At 43.7% G+C, this 13253-nt stretch overlaps 1 protein-coding gene across 1 annotated transcript; it reads right to left on the bottom strand.

Annotated features, from left to right (window-relative positions):
• Window positions 1-1496: 1496 nt before the first annotated feature.
• Window positions 1497-12312, bottom strand: LOC113976978 (potassium channel subfamily K member 16-like). Its single transcript, XM_027702688.1, has 5 exons — window positions 11979-12312; window positions 9958-10078; window positions 6955-7121; window positions 5232-5400; window positions 1497-2434 (listed from the first exon to the last, which is right to left on the bottom strand). The coding sequence occupies exons 1-5, from the start codon at window positions 12171-12173 to the stop codon at window positions 2118-2120; spliced, it is 969 nt and encodes a 322-aa protein (XP_027558489.1). The 5' UTR covers window positions 12174-12312; the 3' UTR covers window positions 1497-2117.
• Window positions 12313-13253: the final 941 nt, after the last annotated feature.

The following is a 13253-nucleotide window of genomic DNA, read 5'->3' as shown; positions in this document are numbered from 1 at the left end:
TAAAGAAAACCCTTCATTGGGTCTGGGGGGCATGGAAGGAATTATGCGAGGCTGTGCAAAATGACTATTTCACCCCAAGGCAGGACCACCCCACCCTAAACCAGCCCTGACAGTACCTCCATTAGACTGGGAGTGGGGTTAATAGTCCCTGTAAGAAGGGATGGGGGAAAAAAGAAGATAAAAAAAATTATACCTATAAAATAATAATGTGGGTCACTGCTCGGTCAGAGGGAAAAACAGAGATGAGAAGAGATCCCTGCCTTGGAGCATTCAGCTGCTTCCTCTGCCTGGCTCTGGTGTTGCCCTGTGACAACAAGAAGATTCTGGCTTGCACAAGGACCGCTGTGTCCTATGATACCCTTGATACCCTAATTTCAGTCAGTTCTTGTTCCTGCTGCCTCAGAAAGGTTTACTGACAGTGAGACATATGAGGTGAGAAGTCAGCCTTGAGGTTAACACTGGAAAATAATTTGTGGAGGGAAAGAAAGTGCATATTTGGTCAGGTTTACATGCCAGGTCTTGAACCAGCAGAACTGTTTTGGCAAGAAGCATGATTCTGTTTGACTGAAATAGTTACGATTCCAACTTCAAGGCTGATTGCATCTTTATGACCTGAAATTACTTTGTAGCTGTAATTTATTCTCCCTTTCCTACAGGAATAACTCTGGCAAGGACTGGTCTTGCTGTAACTAACACCCAGAGGGTGATCAAAGAACAGTTATTCAGTCTGACAAAACAGGAGCTTGAGGGGCTCACAAAAATCTGTCAAGTGGCATGTTCAACACTGTCAAAGAGAGGCACTTTGTGTACTAAAACTATGGACTGCCTTGGGTGGGTCCTGTGGGCGCTGATGTGAGTTCAACATGCGGGCAAGTTCATGGGATTTGATGTACAGAGACCCCACCACCTGTTTTGGGTAGCCTCGAGCCCCCAGCTGCTGGAAGAGGGATTTGACCCCAGCGCTGGGTCATGGCAGAGCTGCCTCTTTCTTACACTCTTTGGAGGCATGACCAGAGATAGGGTATTGGACTAGGCTGACTTTTGGTGTGACCATATTATACCCATGGGACACGTATCTATGACTGTGTCTATCCCAGCAGCTTTGCCAGCGCTTCAGGGTTGGGTTTCCCTGCACTTTCGACACACAGAAGGCACATGACACATAGATTGAGCCTTTGAAGGTCAGAGTCTTCACCAAGAGGTGGCCTGCAAGCCAGACAGTACATCAAAAAACCATGCCCAGATCTGGCATCCTTTTTTTCCTCCTGGTTGAAAGTTTGGACACCACTCACACTTGGAAAGCTACAGCCCCTCAGAATGACTTCATGGTTCTTGTGCAATACAGACATAGCAGCAAGGCTCTGATGCTCTTTCAAATCAGTCTCTGTTCTTCTAAAAAGCTTACAGAATAAAATTATTATAACATCTGAATTCAAGACATGGGTTTATGTGCTCTTCATAAACACCGTCAGAAAGGGTTTTCAGAGCCACAGGGATAAAAGGTAAAATTGCCTTTATTCAACTTAGAACAAAACAGGAAGAGGTAGAATGAATCATTTCTAACATGCTAACCTTTTCATAACCCTATCCATTAGATGCTTCTGATGTCTCTGAACTGAGCCCAGGTCTTGCCATTTAAACACATCTTTCAGACCACAACACTTTATCCAATATGATGGTTCAAATCAGGCATCTATTCAGTTATATACCCTTATTTCTTCTTCCAAAAGTGCTATGCAATGCCCCAGAAAAGCTTGTGCATGTCAGTTCCTGGAAGAGACATGATTTCTTGCAAGCAGCAAAATCCAAATAGAGCCAACAAGCTCCACCATGCCCCTCCTCTGCATTTTTGTGAAAGCACCTTAAAAACACATTGCAAAGCAAGTGCACTTCTCAGGTTGTTAGCACAACCCAGCTGCAAATTGAGGAGCAAATTTCTTACCATTAATATTCAGGCTTTGTGCAACTTTGAGTCTTGAGTTCTAGAAGGTCATATCTCAGCAAAAGGTAGGAAAAACTTTATTTCCATGAGATTTTCTTTAGAATAACTAACTATCAACTCTCCAATGAAGAATTCAACTCTTATATGTCATGGCAATAGTTTTTCTGTTCGAAGACTATTTTTTTTCATTGTTTGTGTGTTCAGAATCTGCTGTTAATGACTCCATTTTCTGTGCATCCCCTCCAGCACGTGGTGGCAGTAGTTCTTCTTCTGGAATAAACTGAACAGGCCAGCATCTTCTTTGCTGGCTTGCTCCATTGTCCTTACTCACCTTTCCAATTTGCTGGAGATCCTTGACAATTATTTTTTCAGTATCTTCTAGTACCGTTGTCAATAAATTAAACAGCAGAGCAATCCAGGCAAGGCCGAAAAGAATCCAAATGGCCACCAGCACTCGATAGTAGGAAAAGTAATTCCTGCCAGACTGTTTGCCTGAAGATAAGGGGAGAGAAAGAAGAAGAAAATTAACAAGTTAAAATTGCCTTGCCGAAGTAAAGTGGAACAGTTTAATGAATTCATCAATATATTTTACACTGAGAACTTTAAGATGACTTTTTCATTGTAGTGGAGACTCTCACCTCCCCAGCATTAGATTAAGGCTGAGCAATGGTTTATTGTGTTTATTGTTGCAGTAAACTGATATATGCTAGCACAAACATGCTGGCCTGTCAAAAAACACACTGGGATTGAAGTGAATCATTCCATGGTTCTATGATTCTATGATTGAGGTGAATTAGCATGAGAGCAGGATATTTTTTTCCCCTTATAGCATATCACTCCTGGTTCAACTGCTGCATTTACAGGTAAATGCAATTATGTGGGAAGTAGTGTTAAATTATACTGTATTATCTTGGAAATATTCCCAAACTCCCAAAGCATAAAAAGCAGAGCACAGTGGGCTGCTATAATCACACAACCATTACTACCTGGGTTATTGTAATTCTCTGTATTTCTAACAGAGTGTGATTACAACCTAGTAAATATTTCCTTTAAATTACAGGTACCTGTGTTCATACAAAGAGAGTATTTGCAATTCCTACCTTACTTTTCAATAGTTTCAGGAGTTTCTTCCACAAAAAAACTAGGTGACTGATGAGAATTCATGGACACATGCCAAGAACACAACTTTCTGTACTGGAAACCAGTGAACCAAAGCTCATTTCATGCAGTCCAACCCTCTTAGCATCAGCCAGTATCTCACACTCGTTGTTCTGTGTGGGTCATTTAGTCTGATCTTTCATATGTCAGCAATCTACCCCCAACACACACAAAGCATTTACTCCTACTGAACTTGGTCCTGCACAATATTATCATCATGATACAGAGGATGTGGCACTGGCATCTGCAGGAAAACTTGGTGATATTGCTTATTGAGTGCTCCAAGTCACTGCCAGGGGTGACTCCACATAGTTGATAACACAGCCATGTCCATGGACAGGGAGATCACCACAAACCTGGTGGATCACTTCCCTTTGAGAACCTGCGTAGAAGGAGTCAGGATGCTGGCAACTCTTGTCAAATCCTGCAGTTCTCTGAACTGCACAGGTTAGTGTGCAAGATTTTTGTTCTTTGTCATGCAGGAGCTCTGGAAATGGGGTAGGACTGGACAGGTTTGTCCTCATGGATAGATATCCAACAGCTGTTTCTTTTTCTTCTGCTGGAGTTGAGTTGGCAGAGACATTCTCAGCCTTGGTACAAGGCATCTCCTTGTGCTCTTATCCGAAGTTCATGATGTGGGGTTAGCAAAGCAACTGGCAATATCTTTATAATGTTAACTCAAAACTGGACTTGAGCAGGGCACATATTTGGTTAACAGCCCACAGGGAGTTCCACCCTAGAGGTATCACCTATATGCACATGTATTCCAGACAGTTAAATCCAGGCTCTGCCACCTTCCTAGCATGTCTCCCTACCCAAAACAGGCTTAGCTACAAAACAGTTTTGAATTACTAAAATGCAAATAAACTCAAACCTGTTCTGTTCCGCTTGGCCAGAGCAAAACCTCTTGTCATCTGTAAGCAATGCCTGACACTCAGAGCAGGCATTGATTCTGCTTGCCTCACTGTGAAGATGTGAAGCATTAAACCTATCACCATATTGTTACTGTTGTTAAGGCAAATTAAGATAAATCCTGACAGGGAAAAATATTTCAGCTCTAGTTAAGTCATCCTAATGAAGGTGAAATCATAAAGCCAGGAGGCCTATCTAATTGTTATTTTTAAATAACACTTAAAAAATTAAAATACAATTAATGCATTTGTAAACTAATATGGCTGCAGAGGAGGAAAGTGCTGTAGAGGTTGTGGTGGATTTCTCTCCCTCAGAAAGGAACATGAGGCTTCCAGATTCTTTGTAGGGACAGCACAGTATTAGCTAAACAGCTTCCTTTGCATATTCCCACTGAGGAGAAGTTCAGGTTGGCAAGATGCTGGCAGGACAGGTAGTTGTAGAGAAATCTTTGATTCTCCATGGAGTCCAGGTGTTTGCTTGCTTCTTCCGTGGACATTGATTTGGCTCCTGGTGAACATTTTGGACTTCCTCTGGAAATTCCTCGGAGAGTGTATTTTGGTCAGCAGAACCACTGAAGCGTTTTGAGAAGCACTCTGGAATGCTTGAATGTATCTTAAACAGTTTTTCTTCAGGGGAAGTCCTAAGCTCTGGTTTGTGAAGACAGAGAACCTTCAGAGATGCTCAGGAAATCAAAGAAGGCCACTTTTGCAGTGATACATATCTTTAGGCCCACTTCTCAAAGAGTGAGCAGATTTCTTCGCTTTCCCATGACTGGGATTTCCACCTCTCTGTCTGTTGTGTAAAATCATGTCTTCTGAAACCTGATCACTTATTTCTTTACTCTACACTTTAAAACATAACTCTTAGATAGCTAAAGCAGTGATATGTGCCTTGTTTTGTACGACTGTCTCTGACTGTTCCCTTTTGGTGTGTACAAATTGCCAGGCTCATTGAATTCTCCCCTTACACTTCTCCCTTCCTCACCAAAATACTTGTCTTCTTTGCATCCCAAAGCACCTCATTTCATTATATTTGTCAGCACGTAAAATCCCTGAGAAAAGAGTATTTCCCCCAGAACTGCACAAGGCAAAGACTAGTCAAAGACTCCTGTTGACAGATTTGTCTCTACAGCACACTGGTGGCCTGTGCAGTCAACCCATGGGAATTACAGTCATAAATCTGCTGTTTTGATGTGTCTCCTCTCTGCAGTCAACCTTACCTACTACATAATCTCCAAAGCCAATGGTGCTGAGGGTGATAAATGCAAAGTAAATTCCTTCGCTGTAGGACCAGCCCTCTGTTATCTGGAAGAAGACTGATGGCAAGCACAGAAAAACTAGGATCCCCGTTGCCAGGAAGAACAAAAGGGTCAGAAATTTGATCTTCTTCTGAAAAATAAACCAGTTCAATTATAATCATGATTTGACACGCTAGTAGGCCATATACAGTGGTGGCTGTTCAGAGTGGGTGGCTGTCTAGGACCACAGGGACGGAAGGATTTCTACTGAGTGCTTTTCCTCTGGAAGCACTCCAAGCCTTGCTTGGAAGCAGGGGGAAGCCATTTGTTATGGGTGTTGCATGTCCACAGTAGCCCTGGAAGATGTAGTCTTTTATGTGATCGTATCAATGACCACAAGTGTAGGAGGAATTCCTATCCAATGACTTTTTCTGGAGTCAGACTATTTCCACTTATCACTAGACTACATAATTTTTAATTTTTAGGTATTCAGAGTTGCCACCTAAAGACATTTAAATTTGCCTGGGAAAACAGACTTTTTTATAAAAAAATATTTGCACCATTTCTGACAGTATTATCTTCAAGAGTCTTGATTATTGACTTTATTTCTCATTGCATCACTGCCACAACTTTTCTCCTACCCAGTGAATATCTTACTACAAGAAGACTTTTAACTAATGAGGTCCCTGACAAAGAAGTGCCTGGACAGTGACTTTTGAACCATTCTACTTCCCAGCAGTCATGAAGAAGCCTTGACTGGAGAAAAAGACTTGTTATATGTTAAGATTTATCAGCCAGGCGTGCATATATTTCATTTATAAATTTTTATTAGTCCAGATTGCCAGAAAATCAATGGCAACTGTTGGATAATTTTCCATGTCCTCATGCATTGTGCACTTGCTTGTGTCTGTATCTGAGCAAGCCCTAATTTCTATTTAAGTTTGTCAGATATGGCAAGAAATTCAGCAATCTGAACAGGGTTATCTGTAGCATTCATATCCTGAAAGAGAACAGTAGGAGACACAGAAAAGCTATTCTCACTTCCTCAGCAGTGGTGAGAGAAAGGAAGGAGCTGCAAATAACTTGGGACATACACCAGAGAAGACACATCCTGTCTCTACCCCTTTACAGGTGTCTCCCCACCTTTCAGCAGCTGGGCTCAAATGAACAACTTCAGCCTGATGCTTCCTTATTGCCAAAGTCAGGGGTGGAGAGGGAGTAAAGGACTGTGTAATGAGTTAGGAGCAGTGACACACTGTTCATTGAGTCAATATTCATTAAAACCTCTGCAGCTCACCTACTTTTAACAGCTTTTCACAGCTCACCTGCTTTTTGCTGCCTCATGATGAGATGTTTAATCATCTTTACTGGTTATAAAGGGAGACATGTACTTCCCTAGAGTGTTAGGTCCCAAGGTAAGTGTCTGGAGAAGTGGGATGGGATGCCCACTCTCTCCACTGATTGCTGAAGGAGGCTGGATGTCTGCATTTAGATGGGAAGACAAAATGCATCCCTTTCTCTGAGTATCTCTACAGTTGCCACGTCTCCTTAGCCCCATGAGTGAAGAATTTGTCTCTCCCTCTCCTAGCACGTCTAACACAGCATGAGAACAAATAAAATAGAGGATAAGGCAGCACAAAACTTGAGAAAAAAAAACAACTAGAAATGAGCATATAACTGTGCCTGAGTAAGTAGAACTAATTACCTTTCTCATTCCTTTCTCGTACAGGAATTTCCCCAGCTTTTTACACAGCAGTGAGAGCATCTTACCGACACGGTGCAGAAAAACAATGTTGAGAGGGATTCCAAACAGAGCAAAAAACACACAGAAGATCTGTCCCCCAACAGTTCTAGGATGTAACGTGCCATAGCCTATGAAAAAAAGATTGGTTAGAGAAGATATTCCAGAGTACTGGAGCAGTCCACAGTCACATTCAACCCTACCCCCAGTCCAGCCTGCCTGTGACCCCAAAAGATGTGGTTAGCACTTCTCAGGACATGTGAATTCTTTTCTTCTCTGAAAAAGGCAGTAAGCAGATGAAGTGATTCACCCTGCACGTTTGGAGTGATGCAGAGAGCACTGTGTGCTCCCAACACAGACTTAGTGGGAACAAAAGTTCAATCTAGAAGCAGTTATGGGAAATGTGCTCTGTCCTGTAACAAATACATGGAAAGACAGAAAACAGAAGTCTGAGGATCTGGAAGACATCAAGGCTGGAGTCCCAGGCTGTTAGAATCACATGCAGCCATTTCTAGCTTCTTGTTGATCTGCCTGTGTGTTAGTGACCTCTCCCAGTAAGTTGGTGTGTCCAGATACTGGCTCCAGTCCCAAGGAGCGCAGTGTGCATTGGAATAGATGGTGCTAATTAGTCCAGATCTCAGTGGTGGCTTATTTATTCATGCCACAGAGATATTTGTCTTGAAGTCCTACTAAAAGAGGATTTATCTCAGTAGTGGAACAACTCCAAACGTGTTTTAATGATCTGGAGTCTCTTAGACCTCATGAGGTACATCCCTGAATGCAAGAGTACTGCACTTTGTGTTTGTCCTCACTCTATCAATGACCCTGGGAAAAGGCATTTCCCAAGCACAGTTCATCTCAAGGCATGCATTACTTGGAAAATGCAATGTTTTCTTTTGGGGGAAAAGACAAATAAAACAACTGAGTGATTTTTTTGTCTACGAGATCCCAAACGCATGAGTTGTGTTGTGCTCCTGCTGCAGAAATATTCCATTTTCATGGAAAAAAAAAACTGGTGAAGAGAAGTACCTGGCATGCCTTCACAACAGACCTTTGTGGCGAAGGTGCAGAGAAACAGGCAGATTTGTACACTTCCTGGGAGAGCCTGTGTTTTGGCTGGGATAGAGTTAATTTTCTTCCCATCAGCTGGTCTGGGGCTGTGCTTTGGATTTGTGCCGGAAACAGTGTTGCTAATTAAGTCATGTTTTGGTTATTGCTGAGCAGGGCTTGCACAGAGTGAAGGCCTTTTCTGCTCTTCACCCCACTCCACCAACGAGGAGGCTGGAAGTAAACAAGGAGCTGGGAAGGGACACAGCCAGGACAGGTGACCCCACCTGACCAAAGGGACATTCCAGACCATGTAATGCTCAGCATGTAAAGCTGGGGGAAGAAGAAGGAAGTGGGACACGTTCAGACTGATGGCTGTTCCTGTGCCACTCATGGGCAGGCTGGAACTCCAGTGAATCTGAGTTCACAGTCAAAGGGACTGTGGATGAGTCCAGGTGGGAGCAGGGCACCCTGAAACATCTGTGGCTCTGGATAAGCCCATGACAGAGCAGGTCCATCTTAAAGGGCCTGTGGTTATGTCTGTGCCACAGCAGGTGTACCTGTGAAGGGACTGTGGCCCAGGGATGAGTCCACACTGCAGCAGGTACACTGGATCATCCGTAGCTGTGGATAGCCGTGGAGAAGGCTTGCAAGAAGCAGTGCAAGTCCAGCAGTGACCCAACCTGAGCCGCCTTTGGTGATCAGTAACTCCACCTCACACAGCTCCTCTCCTGTCCTGAGTGACTGCCACACCAGATTGAGCCCAAAGTCATGGCCTAAATGAACTCACTGGGCATTTTGTGGACATCTCTAGACCTTTATGGGCATTTTACAGACATTTCACAGGGGTAATCCATAGACTAAGGGAATGATATCTGTGTATTATATCAAAGGATGGGAAGAATGGTGGTGAGTATTGAAAATGTATTGGATAGTGTGAGACAGGCATGATGTAAATGGTACATGAAATGAGGAGTGGGTGTGCTTATTTTGGCTGGGGTATCTTAATTTTCTTCTTTGGATTTGTACTGAAAACAGTGTTTCTAATTGAGAGATGTTTTAGTTCTTGCTTTGCAGCACTTACACAGAGCTAAGGACTTTCCTCCACAGCAGGAGATCTCCACATGGGTTTGTGCAACACCTAAACACCTGCCATGAAGCTGGGACAACACCTGGGCCTTTGTGATGTGTAACACTCATGGATCAGTGGCAGCTGTGCTTAGGGTGTAGTGGGAGGGAGACCTCAGCTCTGCAAAAACAGAGTTTTGATTTCCACTTCATGAGAGTGTGAAGCAGGTGCCAGCAGTATGGATTTTGTGCTTAAGCTTGGCAGGCCTGCACTTTTTGGGATGTGTATTTGAGAGAAAGGGAGAAGCAGGTAGAGCAGACAGGCCCTGAAAATGTCAGAACAGCTTGAAGCAGCAGCATAAAAGTCTCAGTATTTGCCTTTCAGTCTTCCCATTTTTTTTCTACTGGCATATTACTAATTCAATATGTGAATTAACAGCTCAAGACAGGTTATTGAGACAGTGCCATGCCCCAGCAGGGTTCACTTACTTCCTACCATTTTTTTATCCTTTACAGTACTTTCAGATTTAAAGCCTATTTGACCCTGGAATAAAGATCAGGAAAGTGATCTCCCACACACAACTGTCAGCAGAGCAAACATTTTAACAGATGGCTTAAAAAGAAGAAACAAGTGGGAAATAATATGAAAGGCTACTGCTATTGGACAAGCCAAAATAATGCATGAAGAACTGTGCAGTGGTAAGGACTAAATCCACAGCTGCTTACTGTCAGTGACAATGAAGGGCTGGAGTTTTTATCCTGGAAAGTATTATCCATTTATGTCCTAATAACCAGAGGTAATAACCATCATTCACGCATGAAGCACACATAAATTAAAAGCATTAGACCTACCTATTGTGGAGACAACTGTGCCTGCAAAGAAGAAGGAGTTACTGAAATCCCAGTTGCTCTCTTCAAACCGTGATTCATTTCCAACAGGGTATACTCCATTTTGAATGGCTTCAGTCAGGTTCTGGGAGAGAAGGCAAAGTTTGGTATCATCATGACTGCTTTTCTGAAGTGCATGCTGCAAGAATACTACAGGTATATCCAACTACTGCTCCTTTCCTGTGGGTACCACGGACCTGACTGTGGTGATCCTCTGCACTGTTCACACCTTCACCTCCAAGGTTGGGTAGCAGTTAGTGGGTGGTTTTCAGTGTTCATCTTCTGTCCTGTTTATGCTGACTGCCTTAGTGGGTGTTAAGAGAACTTTTAGTGCTTTTTCTTTCAGTGGGATCAAGGACCTTGATACTTTTAGGCTGAGCACTTTGGGAAAAAATGATCCTATAGATGGCTAGGATGTGGCAGAGCTAGACTAAGGGATGGGATGGCTGGTTGCTAGATTTGGATTCGCCCTTGAGGTGGCAGTGGTGGATCCAGGATCTGATCACCCACCTGTGCACAGGCACGCTGAGCAGTGACTCTGATCCGTGCCAGGGGTGCATCGGGGAGTTGTGGCAGGGTACACATGACATACACCCAGAATTTAATTTTAGGGCTGTACTCTGGTTAGTGTCACAGAATTACCTTCAGAGAAAGTCCATTGATTTGCAAAGCCAGACATATACACTCTTCTCCAAACTGCATGCATGAACACACATGCACATATTTACAAAGTGGCCTTTGAGATGAGGTTAGAGGAACATCTGTCAGAGATGGTTTGGAGCGAGTTGAGTCTGCCCTGCCATAGGGCTATGCAAGCCTCTCAAGCCCTATCATCTATCACTTTAAGCATTTTCAGACTCTTCTCTCCCTTGGTTTTAATTCTAAGTGTTGTTAATTTATTTACGTTTAAAAAAATAATTAAAATAATTAAAATTGCCTTTAGCAAACAGAGAAGATCAGACTGGACATCTGGAAGGCAGGCTGGTTTGTACAGAAACAGCTGAGATAAAATCCAAGACAGAGCCCTGCCAGAGGCAAGACACAAGCTGGAATAAATTGCACCAGCAAAGTCTTCCTCCCTGCTTCCTCCCTCACTATCCTTTTTGCTGGTGTTACAGAAAATCAGGGCTAACAAAAATCATTCCATAGCCCTTGCACAAAGATTTCTTTTTCTTGAAAAGCTCATCTTTTTTTTCTCCTCCCCACCCATAAAAACCAATCAAGGTGAAGAGAGTGCATGTGTAGGTGAAAAGGGGGCTGAATTGCTGGTTGTGTTATTAGAAATACCAGTTCTTCCCCACCTTTCATTATTTTGCAAACAAGCCCATTAAGAGCTCCATTCATTTCCCACGTGGAAATGCTTCCATGCAGGGCTTTCACTCCTCATTTTCTCTATCTTGTAGCAGACAGAGCTAGGAAATACTGATGATGAAGAGACAACTGTACTTCTCAGCTCCCTGTGCTGTGATCAGAAACACTTTCCCTCTGACCAGACCACCTGTTTCACTTCTACACCATCTTCAGAAAGTAAGCCCTGACCATGCCACTCTCTCGGTAGTAATTTGGGTTTCTTTTTTTTCTCCCCATTCAGACCTTGCCTTATTGTTCTTTGGTGCTACCAGTGACACTGTTGTAAGTGGAAGCCACAGCTATTCATTTCAGACAGCCTTATTTTTCCTACCATTCCACCTATTGTGTATGAGCACAGCCACACCGAGAGCCGAATCAACAGGAGGCAAGAACCCCCCCCACATTGCAGGATGGGAACTGTTCGTGGCTACCTCACACAAGGTTTTGTCCAGCTACACAAGCTGTATTTACCTTCAGAGTGACCCGCTCAGACCGGAGAGGGGTTTGCTAAAAGCATCCAAGCTACCCCACATCAGGAGAGCAGTGAAAGTCAACCTGTGTAGCAAGTCTGAGTAGGAAACAACACCTAATGAGGAAAGAGCAGGGAGTAAGGACTTCCACAGGGCTCCACTTACCTTCATGAACTGCTCCATCTCCACCACCGTGAGCTGCCTGAAGCTCTGCAGAAAAGCCTCCTTCATCTGGGCAGCTGCCATTTTCTCCTGCTTCTCTGCGGTCCTCTCCAGTGCCTGGAACACGGCGGCACCCACCAGCAGGTACACAAAGTAGCCAGCCACCAGCAGACCTGTCTGCAGCTTGCCACTGCACATGGCCTTCAGTGGGACACAGCGAGGGACGGGGGAGTGAAAGGTGGCGATTAGTAAATCCCTCGAACTCCTGGGAAGCCTCCCCCCCGGGCAGGAAGAGCCCTCCCAGCTCTGGCTTCCGCTGGGATCCTGTGCTGACAGGGACAGCGAGCTGCCAAATACATTCATTGGGAAGTTGGGTAAAAAAAAAAAACCAAAACACAACGAACCCAAGAAAAAACTTTCCACTCTGTGGGCTGCATGCTGTTTAGGGATTTCCTCTTGTCTGTGAAACTCTCCCTTGCTGATTTCTCAGGAAAAGTGGGTCAGGATGCGAGGAGCTGGCAGGTGGCCATCTCCTGCTCAAGAGGCTCTGGGGACAGGTGAGGACAGTCTGTAAATGGTCCACAGGGGAGTTTGCTTGGAAAAACATGATTTACGCTCCTGTGTCTCCTGCTGAATCCAGGAACTGGACTCCAGGGCAAGCCTCAATGATCTCAGAAGCCTCTTCTTGCCCTGTGTTCAAGGGCAGCTTCAGGGAAATGCAGCTGGACTGTTCTTGTCCACTTGGACTTACTTGTCCACTTCTAAGTGTCAGAGCTTGTTCCCATCAGAACTTGGGTGCCATCAAAAAGAATTTGTAGGGTGGCAGAGGGAAGTCCTTGAATGAAGATATTGACTTGGGAACAGATAGCAGATGGATCTGAGCTTGACTGCACCATGGACATTGTTAACCCTCAGGTTAACTTTCTTGACTTTAGATTTTCCAGAATTTTCATTTGCTTTGTGCACGATTTCTTTGTTATTTCAGCAGATGCTCTACTTTAATAATGAGAAAACACTGTAGCAAATCACCCTTTGAAGAAGCATTTAAAATGTTCCATATAATCTTCTCTTTTCATTGAGTTCAAAAATACAAGAAAAGGCAGAGGCTCTGGGATTAGTTTTGCAGAACTGGTGTAAACAAGAAGCAGCACATAGCTTCACTCTGTCAAGTGCAGGTTGTCCTTTCACACATAAATCTGTTTGACCTCAGAGGAAAACAGGAAGACTATGAATGAAGGTAAGTATCTTTCCAAACCCTTAAACCTTTAAAGACTTTCC

The sequence above is a fragment of the Neopelma chrysocephalum genome, unplaced genomic scaffold, assembly GCF_003984885.1.
Source record: "Neopelma chrysocephalum unplaced genomic scaffold, ASM398488v2 Primary Assembly neopelma1_191, whole genome shotgun sequence".
NCBI classification, from domain to species: domain Eukaryota; kingdom Metazoa; phylum Chordata; class Aves; order Passeriformes; family Pipridae; genus Neopelma; species Neopelma chrysocephalum.
Note: the sequence above shows the minus strand (reverse complement) of the source record. Positions and strands in the feature narration are given on the sequence as shown.

Excerpts from the sequence above, each read along its gene's own strand:
- LOC113976978 (XM_027702688.1), bottom strand. The coding sequence starts at position 12,173 with ATGTGCAGTGGCAAGCTGCAGACAGGTCTGCTGGTGGCTGGCTACTTT. Across the intron at positions 10,079-11,978 it reads AGATGGAGCAGTTCATGAAG|AACCTGACTGAAGCCATTCA; the intron begins GTAAGTGGAGCC and ends CTTCTCTCCCAG. Across the intron at positions 5,401-6,954 it reads ACGAGAAAGGAATGAGAAAG|AAGAAGATCAAATTTCTGAC; the intron begins GTAATTAGTTCT and ends TTTATTTTTCAG.